General features: G+C 41.6%; 1 protein-coding gene across 1 annotated transcript in view; it reads right to left on the bottom strand.

Annotated features, from left to right (window-relative positions):
* Nucleotides 1–13802, bottom strand: part of ttyh2 (tweety family member 2) — a 49752-nt gene that overhangs the window by 22301 nt on the left and 13649 nt on the right. The window contains exons 2-3 of the mRNA XM_058621192.1: nt 12873–13045; nt 5421–5532 (exon numbers count right to left, since the gene is read on the bottom strand). Coding sequence (XP_058477175.1) covers nt 5421–5532; nt 12873–13045 — 285 coding nt within the window. The remainder of the gene's footprint in view (nt 1–5420; nt 5533–12872; nt 13046–13802) is intronic.

Genomic DNA, 13802 nt, shown 5'->3' with positions numbered 1-13802 from the left:
TTTCTTGCTGTTAAAGCGATGTGGCAATGCAGAGAAAAGAGACACAAAAAGGAATCCAGCTCAAGATGTCTCACTATTTCTTTCAGAATAGTGATTCGGCATTTCTGTTTGAATCAAAACAGATGAATAAGGACAGTCTAAACTATATTTAAATCCCATGTTTAAGTGTAGTTTATGTTTATTTACAGTTTGAATTATGTGTAGGATTTGAAAGCGTGCTTGGCAGAGAAAAACAATCTAGACAGATAGATTGTTACTTTATTAATCATGCAGATAACTGTTTATTCCACAACTGAGAATTTGGCCCTTTTTTTCATTAAACCCTTTATGTCAGAGGCCCCAAACTTGTGGCCCCTGTGGCCCCTAATCAATTCCATGCAGCCCACCACTCCATATTAAGTTATAATTAGTTATTATTAGTTACTGTGTAGTTTTTTCATCATAAAAACAAAAATTAACACTTTTGATTTGAAATTTTGTGAATTATCATCATAAATATTGTCATTTCAATGTCTTTTTCTCAAAAAGTTGGATTTTTTTTCACTTGACTGGGCCCCTACTGACCAAACTGGACACTCAGTGGCTCCTAGGTCATTTGACCTTGAGACCCCTGCTTTATGTCATCATAAAGAGATTAGATTAGACTTTATTGGAACTTTATGGAACTTCACATACAACACAATCGAATAGAAATAGAACAAAAAAAATGTGATCATTTCACAAACGGACACATAATGACTTTTATATGATATATTATATATTATATAAACCATGCTGAGGCAGCCGCCGGCATATACACAAGCCATTTGTGCGCTGCAGATTGTTATCGCTTCATTCATACGGACACAGCTTCCGCTTTAGACTCTGAAGATTAAATCACAGATGAGAAATGAAGGCATGTATCTGATCCTCGCCTCCTGTGTGAGGATCTTATCTGAAGCGCTCGGGGAGACAGTCGATCTGGCTAATCTGTCTTTCTTCTCACTGTGTAAGTGATCCACACCGATCAAGACGATATGGTTCCCAGTCCCGGGCACTTTCGTCTTTATCTCAAGTCTGATGTTTCGAGGGCATGGAGAGACATACTCGGCTTCACATCCTCACAACAAACAATGTGCGACCGAAAATCTCACTTTTACTGGGGGATATTAATTTCAGCACCCTGGAGGATACACAGCAAACAAACAACACACATAGATAAATGACAAGGGGCCTTTGGCTGACAGAGAGAATGCTGTCAAATATCAAATGTAGATTCTAGCTGAAGGAAATGTTACGTTCAATGCGCGTCTGTAAAAGTTGTCATTTCCTCTAAAGCCTCTAAACAAAGTTGAGGGCTGGTACGGTTACAAAGTCTCACATCCTTTTCCTTGCATTGGGTCAACTGTCAAAGATATGTTCAATCGTTCTCTAAAACCCCCTTTGATCTATTATACTTGTATGGGAAACAATTGTACCGCTCTATTTCCTTGATAATATTCCATTATAAAAACTCTTCTTGTTTCTTCTGAGAGTGCATATCACACGATCAAGACTGGCCCTAAACTCTACAATGCTGCCTCACACACTCAAATAAATCCCACTTCCTTCTCTAGGAGTCAGCTGGGGCTGATGCATGAATTCAGAGGAAGCGATTCTTCTTCAAAGATGACTCAACCAGCATCAAACGGAGAGCAGATGCTGAATGTCACACGCTTAATTGGAGCAAAACAAGCAGCTGGCTGTTCGTGTTGTCATGTCCTTAAGAGCAGTGACTTTGGTTTTAAATGACCGTCCAATTCCAACCAAATGCCAAGAAACATACCTGTGCTTAATTTAGCGTTTAACATTATATTTAGTACTTATTCCCTAATGATTTCATAAAGGAGGGCCAATGAGTGCATCTCTTGCAATCAAAGGTTAAGATCCATCGTCTTTGCTTGATATTGGAGATATTAAACTTTATTCAATTAAAATTGAATGTGGAAGCAAGAGCGTGAAGTGTAAAGTGGGTCAGAAGTGCCTGTGCAGCCCGGTCAACTCCAAAATCAGAACATCTTCACAGCTGGGTAATGAAGCGCAGCTCTTTAATAAAATAGTATTTTCTCCCTTCCTTTTTACCCCCTCACAGTGTACTATATGCGGGTTTTAAAACAAAGCTACGCAGTCAAGACTCGTCCAAATGAGGCATAAGGAAGAGACACTGTAATTCTGTGATACACAACCAGGTCAGAGCAGTCCAATAACTCTCTCAATGGCCTGTTAGTTTTGAATTGAATGAGAGTGAGGTCTCTGCTTACAGAGGTGACCACTGGCCATGCACCGGTACTTTCCCTCCAACTAAATTCACAAGGTTGTCCATCTAACTTAACAAAAATCAGTTAGTCAGCAAAAGTGTCCATTAGTCATATATAATGGCTTTCACAGCCCAAATTGAAAGACCCAAGGACTCGGCAGTCATTAGATTCAGGGGAAAATGCCATGTATATTATATTATAGCTGCAGTTGCAGAGAGGGTACTATATATGTACCAATTTTACACAATTTATTCTGTTGTGGTTCACTGTAGCATAAAAATGTTACCAAGTTTTGAATCTGCCTGGGGAGATGCAATCTCTTTTCAATCTTTTGTACACACAAGATCATTCACAAACCAAACCTGACGAACACAGGGGGAAGTCTGAAACGTTAATTGACTATACTTCTCGTTAAAGTGCTTGCAGTAAGCTTATCCGCATACATTGCATTTGCACTTACACGCCTAGATTCCTCCAGAAGTTACCTTCTATATGAACAGCTATAGAGGTACAATACAGGGACTGTATGGACACGGATGGTCATCGCTTAATAAGGACGACTTTTAAACTTACAGGAACATAAAGCTTTTGAGCCAGCATTCATCAACCCATCTTCTACCACTTTATCCTGAAAATGTTCTAATATTTTCACTCATATTAAACAAGACCCAATGGACCCCAAAGTACTTGAACTCATTTAAGCAGCTCCATTTCTCAGAAACATTTATTCTCGACCTAAAACAGGGTCAGAGTATGAACAGGAACGTGGCACAGAACCGACAAAATGTCAGCTCACATCAGACGGGCATCTGAACTGTACCCCTCACATCCCATTAAAAAAACAGCTAATAAAGGCCTATTATTTGGGATCATTACTAAAAGCTTTTGAGAATGAAATATGCACGTTAGGAATTATGAAGTGGGCCAACATCCAAAAAACAGCGTTTGAAACGGTGCTCACTGACTGACACTGACATTGACTCAGTCCCAATGGCTGCCAAAACCTCTCACAACACCCATATCCAAACAATACAGTTATTATAAGTGTAGCCAAGCACTTCAAATGTCACATTAGTCTCAGATATAGCAACTGCCTGGCCTGTGTCCAGATTCGGTGTCCAGCTCCAGCATGTTCGAGAGAAATGTCCCCAGAGCACAGGCGCGTTGCATTGTTCACAATATCACTAGAAAAAAAGGGCACCATTGTCGCGTCTGCATAACAGTTTGTGTTAGAAAACAACAACAACAAAACACCGTAAGCATTTATTCCAGACTGTAACTAATCAAGGTCTCACCAACAGCCGAGAAAAAACAAAACTCCCAACTGATAATGAGTTTAACTTCCTGCCTTTCCTCTCCCACAAACCAAGTCTTTAGAAAGCAAACTCACTTCTCAACTCTCTTGGTGCCGGGCTAAAAGGCATTTGTGTGGGCCAAAGGGCAGTGGGGGCCTTCATTGTCAATGGTTTCAATGCCATTTCCAATCCCAACTCAATGCCAATCAGACTGGCTCACATTGCTCGCTGTCCCTCCCCATCAAAATGCTTTGTCTCCTGGACTCATGGTTGATTAGGTGGGGGGGGGGGAGAATGGGAACCGTGTGTCGCACACTGGGCTCTTTGTCCTACTGAAGAACTGGACTCCTTAAGAGTCTATAGCTGCTCGCAATGAGCTCACTCATGCACACACGCACGAGGCGAGGGAGCTCGCGCGCACGAGGCGCTGAGATAAAGGCCACTGCGCGTCATTATGTCTTAGCGTGAGTTCACACATCTCAGGAGGAGCCTTCACATGAGATCCATGTTCACGACTTCCTTCCATCCCGCTACTATGAAAGTCACTTGGTGTTGTAAAAGATTAATAGGGGACAAGAAATGAAAATGAAGTGGAAAAAAAACCCACACATATTTGTGTGTTCTGTGTTAACTGGTTAATGCACGTCACGGGACAAATAATCCCAACTGACGATCTAACATCAGGAGTCGCAAGTTTGCACATGCTCCCGGTTTGAATCATTTATAAAGCGGCGCGGCGGGCAGAAAGCGAATGACCTCTCGTCGTTCAAGTCTGAAATGGTTTCTCCCCTATCGTCGGTGTAAGAAAGTCCTAAACGGTTTGCGGCAGTGAGCGTACGGCGACTTCTCTGACTAAGCCTTTATCACTGACACCGTACTCAGTGTGGCTTACGTTGCGCTACATTAGCGTGCATTAACACAGATGGAGACTTAATCCCTGCGCTTCTGCAGCGAGTCACACGGGCTATCTGCCCCAATTATGCCACTACAGGATCACTGCTGGGCCAAACAGCACTGACATGGCAGCATTCATGTTTTCAAATGATGACATGTTATGACGTCTCTATATTATTACAGTAATAATAGTAATTGAGAGCCAGGCACGTTTCTATAAGACACAGAGTGGAACCTTGTGTTTCTATCAGGCAACGCAGAGGGACAGTTGGGTTTTCAGTCTAAACAAGTCTCAAGTTACATTATACTCATTCCAGTCATTAGACGTCTCATCTTTTAAGGTGAATCGGAAGCAAAGCCTACAAATAAACATTTTAAAACCTTGAGAGAAAACCAAGAATGGGTCTTTGCAGCTCAGATTAAGACTAAATACTGCACAGTGCCAAACCAAACTGCTCAAACCCCTCACTGGGGAGGGAAGGGAGAGAAAGTTAGAGAGAGAGCGAGAGAGAGATGTCTTTTGTGCGGAGAGGCTGTCAATTTGTGTGTAGTGGTAAAAAGCCATAAAAAAAACAAAACATTTAAACTGTGCCCCTGAGCTTTCCTCTTCCTTTTCGTGTGTGTGTTTTCTTCTGGTTGGCTATGTCTCTCATCTGTAAACTGTGTTTGTTATGGAGAAGAACAGACTGCATTGAATGAGTCCTCATGGAGACCGAAAACCTTGTCCCGGGGGAGAACCACTGAGGGAAGCTTTAATTTGTGGTCAGGTTATAATTAGGCTTAGACATTAACTGGCTATGGTTAAGGTGAGGGGACAATGGTGTGTTTAGTCCGTCCAAATGAGTGGAAGTCAACACAGCTGTGCAAACCTGTGTATGTGTGAGTGTGTGTCTGTGTGTGTGGGAGTTATTCACCACGTCAGGAGCATGGTCTTTCTTTTTTTTTTCTTACTCACCAAACTGTCCACACCGCCCAGTGTGTGATTGGCGTTGTACATGGAGTAGGTCAACTGATACACGCCATCGTTGGTCTCGCTGTTGCCATAGAAACCCACACCCACTGCGATGCTGCAGAGAGAAGAGAGGCACAGGTGAGCCTGTAATAAAAACGACAGCAGCAAAGCCGGGCTTGTAAAGCCTCTTATGTCCGAGGTGATGTTGACAGGAAACACAACTGTGGGCACGTTTCCTTCACCCAATAGTCGGAGAAAAAACCATCCATCCCATAGCATTATTGACTGTGCATTGAAAACACCATGTTGTGTTTGTGGTTAAACGAGCATCTTTGAGATGATATCTCATCCCAAAAACACCCAGTCCAGTAACTCCTGTGCTTCGTTTCCATTTTTTTGTTCAATGTGATAAAAAGAACTGTGTCACGATAAGTGACGGAAAACGTGTGCAGCAATGTCGTGCACAACCTCAAAACAGAACTTCAGCAGAGCACAGTTTTGGAATAATCATCCCTCAAAGTTGTTTTTTTACCAATTCACTCATCCAAAGATTTCATTTGTTCAGCTGCGGCAGCAGCACAAACCGACATAAACAACAACAACTCTCAAGTAGTCTCTCTGAGATTCGAGTGCTGTCAGCTTGTGCCGCCATTAAGCAATTTCTTCTGCTGTGACAATATAGTGTGCAGCACACCCAGGATTTATTAGTGCATAAACAGTATATATAGGTATATCATACATATATTATCTTATACAAAAGGGAGCCCGTCTGACCTTGAGATGAATTTCTGTAAAATTATTTTTCTTTTTCTTTCTATAAACGCTGATATTCAGGGAAATAAGTCGTCACTCATTGTAAGACACCGCAGATAAAGCTTAAAAACCTTCATTGACATAAAGAAATTAGCCCAGTTTGGCAATTAATTCCATCTTTATCAAGTACTTAATAAAAAAAATACATGGGTGACAGAATCAGTACACTTTATACATAGATATATGTATATGCTCTATTACTGCAGAGCTGTTGTATAGGATTACTCAGGCTATAGCTCCATCTCACAGTGGCTCCTCAGAACTCACTACATTATCTGATGATCAATGTCAGGGGAGACATAAGACTTAAATAGGACTCATTTCATTCCCGAGAGCTGAGTCAATACAGTATATGGCTATTTGACTTTATTATATTCATTATGAATCAATATTTCATGACCTCGTTAATTCTAAAAAAGGTTTTTACGAGCACGGGTTTTTGTCCTCGCTTCCAATAAACCATAAAGCGCCATTACGGCTTGCTCAAGAATGTCCCGTAAAAAAAAAAAAAAACATTTGCCCACAGCCTATCAATGTGAGCCGCTTATTATGACCTATAGTCACAATTTATTGTCGGCCGACCTCAAGCAGCCATCGTTATTATGACAAGAGGAAAAAAAAGGGGGGGAAGGCGGGTGACGGGTTGAGAGCTGACGAAAACACTTCCTCTGTACTAGTTTGGTTACTTTAAATCGAATCATCATTGTCTGTTTAATCGCTGGTGAAGATAAGTACGAGTCAGCCTACTTGAGACTTAAAGCCGCCACCTCAGCCCTGAGTGTCCCTCTCAAACGCTCCCTAATGCTCAAGATAAGAATTAAGCAGCAAAGAGAGACTGCAAATCCGTGCTCAACAGATTGACACAACCTGGACGTGTCAGTCAAGGCCGAGGGCAGCGGGTCGGAACCACCCCTCCATTTAGTACAATAAACTGATAAGAGTCTTGTTAGCTGAAGCCCTGCAGGTAACATTCCCACTCTGTGGCTCATAACATATCCATCAGGAGGAGAAGGCGATGCATCAAAGACAGAGGAGAGACAGCGCAGGCACCAATGAAGTCATCGGTTAGAGAGGACGACAGGAAGTGACAGATTCAAACAGAGGGAGAGAGGCAGAGCGACAGTGAGTCAAGCACTTTGGATACAGGGAGACAGACAATTAACAACAAATCCTATGCCACAAAAGCAGGGAGGGGGACAATGGGACAAACACAGCGAGACATAAAACAACTATGAGAATGTTCTAAAAATGTACAGCAAGAAACGCCATCCGTCTTTTAATCGCTCAAGTATTTCAGGACGTCTGATGTAGGAAAAATGGGGGCGACACAGAAGAATGTGCAAAGATAGAGGGAATTTGGCTTCTTCACTCGACTTGTCCTCCCGGGTCGACTCTGTGCTGCCCTGTGATTGATCGGGTCTAATTCAAAAAGAGAGCGAGAGCGAGAGAATATCGCAGATTTGAGCGCGCGTGCACTGAGCAAGATTCTAAACTGTCACGTTGATAAACGACAAAGTGGATAAAAGGACAGTGAAGGAAATTTTGAAAAAAGCAGACTCCTGGCTGCAGCAGAAAGGAAAGAAAAAAAAAACGCCTGTGGCTACTTCAAACAGACTCACACACACATGAATCTATATTTTAACATTGCCCTCCCGAGGTCTCAGCTTGGGGCCAACCCCAAAAAACCCTCTTAATATGCAGCAGGCCTGTAAAATGAAACACAAATAGCTCCTTTGAATTTTTCATTCATGCATCTTTGCTTTTGAGAGGCTCGAAAAATGCCAAAACAACAATTTTATGGCTTGAAAGTAAAAACAAAGTTATAAATTGTCAGATACCTAAAATAGATAACCTCAAAATGTCAGTGAGGGCTTTATAAGGTAGCATGGTGGTGCAGCGGTTAGCGCTGGTGCCTCAAAGCAAAAAAAAGGGTTTTTGGGGTGTGTGTGTGTGTGTGGGTTTTTCCAGCTTTATCCAATGACGTGCAGTTTATGTTAACTAGATATTAGTATTGTTTTTAAGTAAAAAGGATTTTTATTGAACCAGGGGACGAGTCGAACTTTTGAGGCTTAGGTGTTGAAGGGTTAATCTGCCTTATAGTCAATTGTCCATAAATTGCCTGCAACCCTGAACGGATAAGTGTTTCGGCTAAAGGATGAAGTATCCTGTCCATTTTTTTTTTCATGTTTTAGAACAATGATCTCCTGTAAAATGGACAAAACAAATGATTTATAAACTACTGATATAATATCTGCTCTACATTAGGCTAGAGTTACTGTGTGTTGCCACTGGCAACATGATCTGTTATGGTACAGTATAATTACATATGTGCCTTACACCATAGGCAGGGCTGCGTCCAAATTTGAGTGACGGCTGCTCGAGCTTCGCCAGTGTTAATTAGGATGGACATCACAGCGTATCAGCTCCAGCCTCCGTCAAACATAATTACAGTGTAGAGCGGGCACGACTTTTTAAGGAGAAACATAAGGGAGAAGGGGAAGATGGACCTGACTGAGTGCAGGGGGAGAGGAGGCAAACTGAAAAGGGAGACGGTGGAGGGAAAACTGGACTGATTAGATTTAAATGAAGTCAGTTCTCCTGTTCAGTTCAAGTCCAGTGCAGCACAAACAAAACCAACTAAATCGTCTATAGGCTAAGAGAAAACTTTGATTTGATTCCTTTAAAGCGGGAATCTGGACGCACTGTTCCAAGATTACAAGGACCTTCTTTTCACCTCAGGCATAACGTGACATAAAAGTGTATTTCCCACAGCTTTGGCAAGAAAAGAACCACAAAATTAAGTAAGTAAGCCGCAGGGAACAAAAGAGATTGTGAGGTGGTTTTGATCAGTTGTACAGACCGGGGAAAGAGTTAGGACATCTGGAGGAAGCTTGGATTAGAGCTGCTCCTTTTTGTCTTAAGGAACCACTTGAAGTGGTTCAGATTAGAATGGTTTTTCGGGGCACACCCAGTCAGGAGGCCCCTGGGTTGGAACCAGAACTTGGTAGAGGGACTATATATCCCATCTGGCCTGTAAAAACCTCCAGATCCCTACAAGGAGCACGGGAAGTTTGTGGGATGTCAACAATTCCCCCGTTTTTGCAACCAGATGCAATCTTGTTATTATCAATTATTATAAAAGGAATCTATATTTGGGGACAAAACTATTGCAACCAGCCAGAAGGAAGTGATGAATTTAATTTGATGAAGTTCATTTGATCGGTGAAGTATTTGCAGAGGACTTGAAGTGGAAGACTTTGGCTTTCTTACGTGGTTTCAAATGCAAATTAAACGCCCAAAAAGTCGTTTAAAAGCCGATCCACTACCCCACACTCTCAACTCATTGAAGTCTGAGTCAGCAGCCAACATCTTGAGCCAATCAGACATGTCAAAATAAGCCGCATCCCATCACTCCCATCGCTCACAGTACAACCTCAGCCGGTCGCCGCTGTAATTTTTCACGTTACGTGTCTGATTTTGCAGCATCTATTTTTAATGTGTGGCGCGCAGCCACTTTACAATTTAAGAAAACGGCATATAAATAATTAAGTGGCATGTAATGAAGACTTGGAGGGAAGAGAAGCCATTTGCATTCCTGACCAGAGGGGAAACTTCTCACTGTGTGTGGGCCAGGCTGAGCGAGGTATGATCAGAGCCTCAGTGTGGCGTTTTAAAATCTCTAATGATCTGACTCTACGGGTCGAACCAATTTTTGTGACGGGCGTTTATTTTGTTTCTGTTTCATTTGCATTTTTATGCAGCGACAGTGCATTCATTTGACTTTGGGGGGGAGATACTGTACAAGAATATGACAAAGAAGAAAGGGTATCTGCAGTTAATCATCAGTGCCATTAAAGCCATCTAAAAGCTATCACCTCGTCTGGCTATTACCACCTGAAGAACTTTGGAAGGATCAAGGGTTTTCTGTCTAAACAAGACACAGAAAGAGTCGTTCATGCTTTCATTTTCAGCAGAACAGATTATTGTAATGGCGTCATCATAGTTCTTAACAAAGAGAAAGGAAACTGGACCACATCAGTCAAAGAACAGATTTCAAAAAATCTCACTCTTGGTCTACAAAGCACTGCATGGACTCGGACCAAAATCCATCCTAGACTTATTAGTTCCCTATGAAGCATCTAGAGCTCTAATATCACCAGGAATAGGTTTACTGTGTGTTTCCCAGAAGCAGAACCAAATAAAGTGAAGCAGCACACCTGTTTACTGTTTACTGCAGCTTTTTCTTAAATAATCATCTTATTAATTATTGTTTTTTCAAAGGCACTTTGTATTGGAAATTCACACTTTTATCTCTCATGATTTTTATTAATCCCCTTAGGGAAAGTATTCCTCTGCATTTGACCCATCCTAGAATTAGAAGCAATGCCAACCTTTCTTTATTGATTAATGTCATTTTAATGTCTTGCTTTTGTCCTGTGATGTTCTCAATGTATTTCTATGCCTTTGTAAAGCACTGTGAGTTGAGCTCTGTTTCCACCGGCTCGGCACGGTTCAGTTGTGTTTCCACGAGCATAGCACCTGGTACCCGGTACTTTTTTTAGTACCTGCTCTGGCGAGGTCCCAAGCGAGCTGAGTAGGTATTCGTGACGTCGCCAGACTGCCGGCCACTGACTGGTCGGAGTGCCGTCACAAGAAGAGACGTCATACACAAGGATCAAACTGAACAGAGCCGAACTGTAGATCAGTTAAAAAGACTTAACAAATCCTAAAAACGTGGGTTAATCTACGCAAATTACCAGGGAAATCTGACTCCAGTACTATATTTGTGATGGAAATGCAACCTGAACCGTGAGAGAGAGAGAGAGAGGGCAGGGTATTGAAGAAATTCACTGCAAATATTGAGTGTGAAATGAAAAGATAATGCTGTCAAAATGGAGGACCATGCTCTCAAAGAAAGGACAGGAAAGAATCTCTGTAATCCTTGCCCCTGTAGTTAGAGGTCCACTAATACGGTACGTCAGCAGCATGGAGCGGGGGTGACACAGCAGAATATCAGAAAGATGAAACGTTAGAATAGATGTTGTAGGTTATGTGTGTAAGAGCTAAAGGCTATAATACTGACATCATTAACCTTTACTGGAGCTAAACACGATGTCACTTCACATGGCATCAGTTTTCAGTTCACTACAGAGCATGTGAGACCCGGCAGCCTATAGCCCCGAATAGATCACAATGAAATTGCTTCTCTATTAAAATACATTTCTTTGAGCGTGAGGTTTAATAACTAAGCTTCAAAATTCATTATGGATTTTTTTTTTTTTTTGTAACACAAGATCTGTGCTTGAAGGAAAAGGGACAACTTTAATTTTACCCTCCATTAGTAACCTTCAATCTGCCTTTCCATTAAAACAGCAGTTTGCATTATCCTTCCAGCAAAAATGATAGGCTTCTAGAGGTAAGGCAAACATTATGGAAATATTACTTTAATGCATGAGAAAATCCATTATGATATGTGAGCTGTACATAATACCTGTGTTATACTCTCTTCACATTCTTATTAAAACTTTTAAAGTGATGTGGTCACATATTGGGAATTTTTATACGCTTGGTTTTCAGCAGATGCGCTGCAAACGACCCCTATAATATTTTACGTACCAATCGTAACACAATGTTTGTGTTTTTTTGTTGTGTGTTTATCTGTCCATATACAGGTTCATTGTCAATTCTGCCATTTTGTACAGGAGGGAAAAAACAAACAAAGCGCATGCAAACATAAGCTGGGACATGAAGGATGAGTCTATATATAAGTTAGATTAAGGCACATGGCAGATTAAAGTGGCAATGATGCTTTAAAAAGTAGCAATAATGGATTAAGGTGACAATGACCGATAACAACAGGAGATAGCAGATGATTTCAGATGAAAATGCAGTCCAACGCTGCACAAAGTTGCTGGTGCAAACCCCGACTCCAGGGTTGGTAAAGAGCTCAGCTTATAGGCTAATCATCAAAGACAGGTGTATTCAAGATATCACGGTCCCCCATGATGATCAGAGCGTCCTGGTTTAAACCAGTGTAGGATAGAATACCTTTGCTTTTGCCAGACGGATGTTTAAGGACACCACTATATGTACAAATATAAAAACTGTCATTATTTCCATTCATTTTACTACATTCTACTTTTTAAATTATAGGAAAAAGTGGAAGGTGCGACGGTTGTTACATCAACCATATCAGTGTCTTACAGCAATTAAAAAAAAAGATGGATCTCAATAAAACATCATGCACACTGTTGCATCATGTATATGCAGAACTAAATACAGAAGCTGTGTGTGTTCCCAAAGTGAAGTTTCACTGACAGGAGCGCAGAGCATAAAGCGTGACCATAAACACCTTCAGAATATGAATGGGAAAACAAAGACTGACACAGACACACACACACACACACACAGAGGCCTATAATGCAGGTATAAGATGAACGGATGGATCTCGTGTGGAAGTGAAATGTCTGACATATGCAGTGAAAACCTGCAGCCACTCACACAAGAAAAGGAAAACACAGAGTGGCAGGCGTCAGACGAGAGAGAGAGAGAGAGAGAGAGAGAGAGAGAGAGAGAGTGAGTGTGTTTGAACACTATAATCAGCAGTTCTCACAGCTCGTCCGTGCGTCTCACTTCTCTCACCATGTGATGAGGCCGGCGGCGACCGCGGACCAGGTGACGCAGCAGGAGTTGGGCTTCTTGCTCTCCTCTTCCTCATCTTTGCGGCAGCAGCATAAACAGCTCAGGTAGATGGCCAGACACAGCAGGTTGAAGCCGAGCCCTACGGCCACCACGCAGGTCAGGAATATGAGAGACTGAAGAGGGGGGAGGAAATGACACGACACAGCTCAGTGAGAGACAAAAAGTTTTCAGTTTAAAGACTATAATGAACATAAACCACTGTGTTGTGCTCTGACTGTGCCAGTGTGGTCTTTTCTGTCTGCATAAAGGGAAGAAGGTTGTCTCTTTTACATTTTACTAGGCTATTGTGTCATAATATGGTCATAGCTTTTCATATCTTTTTTTAAAAAAGAAAAAAGTATTTGTTGCTGCAATCTACCCGATATAATTGTGGGCTGGAATGCATAATTAACAGACACGTCTCTCTCTCTAATCTATAATACGGTCTATGGGTGTGTGCGCTCTCATTTCATATTTCAATTTAATAATTGCTGTCGCAGTCTAAATAATATAATTCTCTGTGTGTGTTATTTATTTATCTCAGCCTTAGTTTGAAGCTAATTAAGACGCCCACAAAGTTATAACGATGTCAACGACACCATATGATGAAAAATCTCGCTTTTAAATAGCCATTGTGTGCACATGCTCCATGTGCAATGTGTTTAATGAATGAACAAACAAGTTCTTCTGAGGGACATACTGTAGTATGGATTTACGACGGTGACTTCACATCATGGTGTCTGACAGTCGTCTGTCATTTAAAACAAAACAATGTGTTTTTTGAGCAGCTACACAGGAGGAGAGTCAGTGTTGGACAGATGAATCAGATGGTCGGTGAATGCCAATGCCCTGCTGTGCAGTCGTCCCACTATCATGTCGTGTCGTAATAAC

This window comes from Solea solea, chromosome 21 (genome assembly GCF_958295425.1).
Source record: "Solea solea chromosome 21, fSolSol10.1, whole genome shotgun sequence".
NCBI classification, from domain to species: Eukaryota; Metazoa; Chordata; class Actinopteri; order Pleuronectiformes; family Soleidae; genus Solea; species Solea solea.
The sequence above is the reverse complement of the archived record's forward strand: the minus strand, read 5'-3'. Positions and strand labels throughout refer to the sequence as shown.